Source organism: Pelodiscus sinensis, chromosome 4 (assembly GCF_049634645.1).
Source record: "Pelodiscus sinensis isolate JC-2024 chromosome 4, ASM4963464v1, whole genome shotgun sequence".
NCBI lineage: Eukaryota > Metazoa > Chordata > Testudines > Trionychidae > Pelodiscus > Pelodiscus sinensis.
The window spans coordinates 44,685,233-44,692,197 of NC_134714.1; the positions used below are offsets into that span (position 1 = coordinate 44,685,233).

At 47.4% G+C, this 6,965-nt stretch overlaps 1 protein-coding gene across 2 annotated transcripts in view; it reads left to right on the forward strand.

The window, feature by feature from the left end:
* SYNDIG1L (synapse differentiation inducing 1 like) overlaps positions 1–2,688 on the forward strand; it is a 38,377-nt gene extending 35,689 nt beyond the window's left edge. For both annotated transcript variants that reach the window (XM_006117743.4, XM_006117742.4), the window contains exon 4: positions 564–2,688. In XM_006117743.4, the coding sequence (XP_006117805.1) occupies positions 564–722 (159 nt within the window). In that variant the 3' untranslated portion in view covers positions 723–2,688. The remainder of the gene's footprint in view (positions 1–563) is intronic.
* The last annotated feature ends 4,277 nt before the right edge of the window (positions 2,689–6,965 follow it).

Consider the following 6,965-nt stretch of genomic DNA (forward strand, 5'->3'; position numbering starts at 1 on the left):
ATGACTTTATTCAGTATTCTTTTTTATCCCCTTTTTAATACAGGGTAACCAGAAATATTTTGCCTATTCCTGATTAGGCAACATACTAAAGACTATTAGTACCATGATATAGCTAATGTCTCATATAGCTAATGTCTCATATGCAATCCTTCTGGCATGACATCATGAACTTCTCTTGCACTTATATTTCAAGAACACAAGTGCAAAGTGACCTATTCAGAAGTCCAAACACAACCAGTTAAAAAACTGATCCATCTACAAAGGTATGGGTAGCTGTGGCTATTTCCCAAAAAGTATTTTGGTGGGAAGAGATGGTGCTATTATCCCTGTACCATGAGAGCGGAGTTTAAGGATATCAGATGCACACATGTACTTTGAACTTCTAACCCCTCAGACCTACATTGTAAAGGAAAGCTGTGTAAGCGTAAAGTTGCACAGAAGGGAAGAGGGGAATAAATGTTGGAAGTCAGTGCTATTCCTTGAAGTAAGTGAACAGTCAGGCCTCATCCCCAGAGGATTTAGATGACGTTAATAGTGACTTACACATGGTCTTCTCTTTCCAGACCAGTAAGGCTGTCTCCAAGGGGGACTTCCACGTGGCAAGTTCAGCCTCCCGGCGAGCCCTCTTCCTCGCTGCACTCTCCATCACCATTGGCACAGGGGTGTATGTTGGTGTGATTGTAGCACTGGTCGCTTATCTATCCAAAAATGGTCATGTATAGCAGAGACCTTCACGCCAAAGCTTAGCACTCTGCACACAAAGGCCAATGCTAGTGGGATTCATGCTTGTATGGAGCACAGGACACGCAGCTTGCAAGGGCTACTGAGCAGCTCCATCACTGGAGGGATCCAGACTGGTATAGGCTCTTTCCCTGTTACATGAACAATAGACTCCATTCTCCTTTACACCTTGGACAACTGGCTAACAACATCCCACTAGAACCGGATTCCGCACAGGCTGGATTCTGAGGCTGGGAGGAGTGTGCTTCCCTTAAGGAAGAATGTGGAAGAGAGATGTTTAGTTTATCTGCAGGGCCTTGCAGTCACTCCTAGGTTTCAAAACAACATGTTTACATTCTAGTCCTGCAGTGTGACTCCTTATCCCTCAATCAATAGTGTATCCCAGCCCTGGTCTTATTTTGAGGCATATGGGGAAGAGGGAAGTGAGCAATACATTCACTGGCTGCTCTTCCATTTGGGAGACCAGGCTTTCAGGCTTATTGCAGGAGAGATTGGTAAGGGCTCCTGTTGTGGGGAAAACATTTCAGTTTTAGTGCCATAGGCTGGCAACTGTCCCTTTAACTGCCACAGACTAGGAGGACACAGTGCAGCCCTGATTAAAGAGGAGGGTCTGGGACTCTGGATGCAGAATCTAGCTAGCAACTTTACCCCTAGGCTTTACCCTACTCTTGTTTTCCAAACTGTGGCTGGGCTGTTAGTGAGTCAGACCCAGCTCTTGAATCAGAAATCCATTCTAAACAAGACAATGAACGGCCATTTGGGCTGGTAATTGTCTGTCATTTCATGTGTAGAAGCTGGTTGGGAAAAGCCTCACAACCTTTGTGTATTATCATCCTCACTGTAGTACCTAATGGCCCAGATGAGATGGAGCTCCTGGTGTGTTAGGTTCTGTAAGGACACAGAACTGACAGCACCTGCTCCAAAGAACTCACAGTCTAAGCCAGGAACAATGGCTGTGTGTGAATGGAGGCACAGAGAGCTGACATGATTTACCCCACGACACTGAGGAGTGGGGCCTCAGTGGTCAGGGAACCCCTAGGCTTGAGTTGCATCCCCTAGCCAAGGTACCGCCCCCCCCTTTAGTTTTCTCAATGAGCAATGAAACACTCCAGGTACTGTCGTCTGGGGTAACACCCAAGAAAAAACATCCTGTTCTGCCCCCAATGTGTCTGTCTACTTCCAGGAATATAACAACCCACTCAGCCAGAACTGGCCTGATCCTGTCAATGCTGGTGACAGACAAATAAGGAGATAAATAAAAAAACCTCTTAACTCAGCTTGGTGTACCACCTCCAGTACTGTTTGTTTCTGCTCAAAGCCAGAGAAAGAGAACAATATATGTTCCAGGCTTGGAGAATGAATCACAAGCGATGGAGCCAAAACCCCAGATTGGGGGTAGGAAGGGAGAAGGGTGTCTGCGGAAGGCTCTGTGCTGGTCAGGATCCACAATGGAAATGCCACTGCCACTTAGTCCTGTTTATAGCATACTGCTTATGTGTATAGTGCCAGTAACACGCCAGGTGCTTCACAGACAGATGTGGAGGCAAGGTTTTTGCTCTGAACAGCTCACTGAAAAGAGACACTTTCTGCTTCAACCTGAGCTCTGCTCCATGCCTCAGACTCCACGTCTTAGACATTCCTCACCTTGGCCAGTCCACCCCTCTCTTCTTCTTTCCTTGCCTCCTCACTCTGTAAGTAGGCTTCCGACACACCCCTCCCTTCCCTGGGGTTTCATGCACGCTACAACATATTCTGTAAGAGACTCAGCATGTTCCTTGATCCATGTATTATTCATATGTACATTTCATTCTAAAGCAGCATGTTAATATCTGAGATTTCCATTGTACTTGAGCCATAAAAGAAGGAAACACACAAGAGAAGAAACCTGCTCAGAAGCGTTTCTGGAGGTCCTATTATGTTTTATAACATGAAAGAGTTAATAAAAGAGAGGGAAACGGAAGTGTATCCTTGATGAGTTGGATGTGGAAAGAATGGAGGTGCACTGTGCAAATGGCACAAAGCTGTTTTGATCAGTAAAACCCCAGGATGCTTGTGAGGAAAGCTGGAGGATGTAATCCAGCCAGATGCTGGGCGACACAATAGTAGACTGCAGTTAACTTAGATCACTGCAAAGAAATACACTTTGGGGAAAAGAACCTAAACTTCTATTAATGCCCAGAGAGGCTCTGAACTCAGAGTAGCTTTGTAGGGGAAAGATTCTGAAGTCACCATGGAGTTCAGTTTGCCCAATTCACCATAGACATTTAAAAAGCAAAGATCTTCAAAAGAGAGAGAGAAAAATATGATCTTGAGTAACAGTGAACGCCTCTGTGGAGTTACTAATGGGTCCTTTGGAGAAGCTGGAAATGAGAAGTCCCAGAGAGGCCAATAAAATGAGTCAAGTCCTGTCAGGACTTCCATAAAAGAAATGAGAGTTAGAGCCGTTCCAAAGCTTTTGTTTCCTTTTTGTTTTACCATTCGATAAAATCTTACCAGTTTGTATGACCAGGTCAGGGAGTGGGGGTACTTGAATCGCAGTGAAAGAATGTAAATGGGAAACAAAAAAAGGGAAATGAGCATCTAATTCACCTAGAGGAGTCAGTGTCCCACAGGGTCTCCATGCTGGAAATCATGACTGGGTTTTACAATAGGTTAATTTGATGGCCAATAATAACCCCTGAAGTTGTGCAAACTAAAAGAAGTGAAATGAAATCTCAGCCCATCAACTAATTCCCAAGGAAGTAATAAGGCCTCCCCTTCTTAGCCATAGCAAGGCACAAGTGACCAGCATCATTATGGGTGTGAGGTTACCATCAGTTATTATCCACTATTAGAATCAACAGTCTAAGGTATAGATGTTAAATTTAGATGAATTGGCTAATTCCTCTGCTGGCCCAGTGCTCCCCACAGTGTTTCAAAGCAGCAGCGCCACATGGAGCCCGGTGTCAGCGTGGAAACCTGGGTTCCATGTGGTGGTGCTGCTGCTTTGAAATGCCGCGGGGAGCCTGGCATTAGGCTCCCCACAGCATTTCAAAGCGATAGCATTGCATGGAGCCTGGGGCCAGTTGGCCCCGGACTGCACGTCGTGTTTCAAAGCGGCAGCAGTCGGTCTGGCCCGAGGCTCCACGTGGTGTTGCCACTTTGAAGAACCCCCTCCTCTTCTCCCGCACCCCTTCCTGCCTCTTTCTGATAGAGGCAGCAAGTGGGAGGAGGGGGGAGTGACTAGTCGACTAATGTGGCAACTAGCTGATAAGTATTTGCTTATCAGATAGTCAAGTAGTCAGTCACATCCCTAGGCTAAGGATCTGATGTGTTACATTATATTTGTACTGCAGTAGTGCCTAGAGGCCTCACTGGAGATTGGGACCTTACATTATGTACCAACATATAGTACAAGACAGCCCCTAGCCCAAAGAGTTTACCATTTACATAGACAAGCCCAACGACCACACCGTCACGCATCGCTTACAGCAGCCGCTGGAATATCAGGCTGAGGACTGACCAGAGGCCTGACCCTGGACATCAGGAGCCAGAATACCAGGGACTACATGATATTGCAAGTCTGATGTGTGGCTGCAGCAGAGAGGGGCTTGTGTCTGGATGAAAGTCTGAGGAAGCATCTGCTGATCGGAAGGTAAGGACAAGAGGGTGGAATTTCATGCAATAGAAAATGGAGAGGCAACAGAGAAATTCAACCCAGTTAAGCATGTGTGAGGGACAGAGAGAGCGAGAGGCCAGAACAGGAGTCTAGTGGTGGTAAAGAGACATAAAGGCAGGATCCCTGACTGCCACACTCACTCTGTGACCTTGGTTAGCTCCCCAAACCTCAGTTCATTCTCCTGTCAAACTGCTATAACATTTACCTCCCTGATGGAGGTAGCATGAGGCATAATTAAAAGGCCTGTTCCTCATGAGCTTGGAGACCCTGGGCTGGTGTGAAGTGTGATATTTTCCAGCTTGCTCAGAAGCAAGCCAAGAAGATTGAATTGTGGTACAGCCAGGAAAAAAGCCAAGAAATGTAAAGCAGGTCCATCATGCTCAGGGCAGGGCGCACACTCCCATTACATTCTTTCCTTGCAAAAAGTTACCAACCAGCTCCTTGCTGTCTCTGAAAGCTGAGACTGGAGGCAGATACAACCGGAGTGACCCCATCTTAATTAGGGCTGTCCATGATTAAGTTAAACGAATCTCTTCAGTTGGAGACACAACCGTGGACAACTGCTGCCTCTCTCAAGCCGTGCTGGAACTGAGCTACAGAAGGGAGCTGTGGGCCCAGTGCTGGGGAGCAGAAACCCTCTTTGAGTCGGATGCAAGCCAAGGGCCATGAGAAGCTGCAGCAAGTGAGGGAAGGAGGGGGGGGAGGAGAGGGGGGAAGCGTGTCTCAAGGTCAGGCAGGCCTCCGGGTAAAGAGAATTGGAGTGAGGCTTCAGATCCTTTCACTAGGGCTGCATCTAGACTGGCAAGTTTTTCCGCAAAAGCAACTGCTTTTGCGCAAAAACTTGCCAGCTGTCTACACTGGCCGCTTGATTTTGCGCAAAAGCACTGACGTTCTACTGTCTGAAATCAGTGCTTCTTGCGCAAATGCTTTGATGTTCCCGTTCGGGCAAAAGCCCTTTTCCAGAAATGTTTTTGCGCAAGAGGGCCAGTGTAGACAGCTAAAAACTGTTTTGCACAAAAAAGCCCCGATGGCAAAAATGGCGATCGGGGCTTTCTTACGCAAAACCACGTCTAGATTGGCACGGACACTTTTCTGCAAAAGTGCTTTTGCGGAAAAGCGTCCGTGCCAATCTAGATGCTCTTTTCCGCAAATGCTTTTAACGGAAAAACGTTTCCGTTAAAAGCATTTGCGGAAAATCATGCCAGTCTAGACGTAGCCTATCTGATTTCACCAGGATAGTGCATAAGCCAGGAAAGTGCCCCACAATAGCAGAATCATTCTCTCCATTTGCACTAGAAAACCAGCTACGCTTCTGGGGGCTGGCTAGTTCCCAGATCTCTGGGGAGGCTAATGAGGTCAGTGAGTGGCCACTAGGAAGCACACTCGGCCAAGGTCCTGCAGCTTCCACCACACAGCCCTCCACCACCCTGGCCTGCCTTACGGGTGTGCTTCCCTTCCCCAGCTGGGCTGCCGCCCACACACTTCTCTCTGACACTGCCTGGGCTGGCAGCAGCAGAGCCAGGTACAGGAAGCAGCTGGCTGGACTTTGCCAGGGTACTGGAGTTCTCCCAGGTAGTGGAGTTCTCTGCCCACTAGGCTAGCACCCTCTTCCATTTCTCCTGGGGGGGAAGGGGTTAGAGTGACTGTCCACTGAGGAGGTGTGAGAGGGAAAAGTTCTCAGTCCAAGTATGTCTGTCCTCGGTACCTCAATGCAGAACCTTGAGAACTAGAAATGTTTTCATGGCCCCTTGAAGTGCCTTCCAGCCCCACATCGCTAGGATTTTATGAGAATCCCAATGAAAATTCAATTCTGCTTGCTTAAAAAATAATTACTGGTTCTCAGGCTCCTAAATCCTTTAGATGTGTTTGGAAAAAGCTATCTAGTATCTGTCCTCAGAGTCTGTGGGACAGCCCCAGGGGTCTGGCTGGAATAGTCTGGCTTTCCACACCTTCCCCAGCCTTGCCCTCAGTACTCCCCTCAGCTGTGAGCCATACTCAGCCCTGCTATGAAGACCCTCTCTGGCCCCTACTCCACACCTCCCTGCACTCAGAAATTGGTCTTCAGGATCCTGCTAGTTGAGGAAGCATCTCCTCAGTGCTCCATCTCACCAAGCTTCCTGGGTTTAGCCCTTCAGCTGCCTACAGACTGGTTCTAAGTTCCTTCTGCTAGTGATCTGTGCTTGATGGCACTGTGGGATGATGTACTGGGACACCTCAGCCTGCATTGCCCGTCACAGGGATGAGTGTCAAACACAGATCTTAGGTTACCTTCCATTGAACTAGAAATTTAACTGGACTCCATCAGAATTTCAAGACCCAAACATACATGCACAGGCTTTTTAATGACTTATGTGCACTAGGGAATATGTGACACACTCTGTTAACAGAACATACTACGTTGAAACCCATCTCTTGTCTTTTTTAATTTAAGCTACAACTTGAAGAACTTGATTTGAAAGGAGCTGACAAAATTTAAAAGTGTTTTCTGCTCAGAAGCAGTGATACCATACGGGGTGGGTGGTGCAAGAACATCCCCTGTTATGGAAAGGAGGATATTAGTTTGATG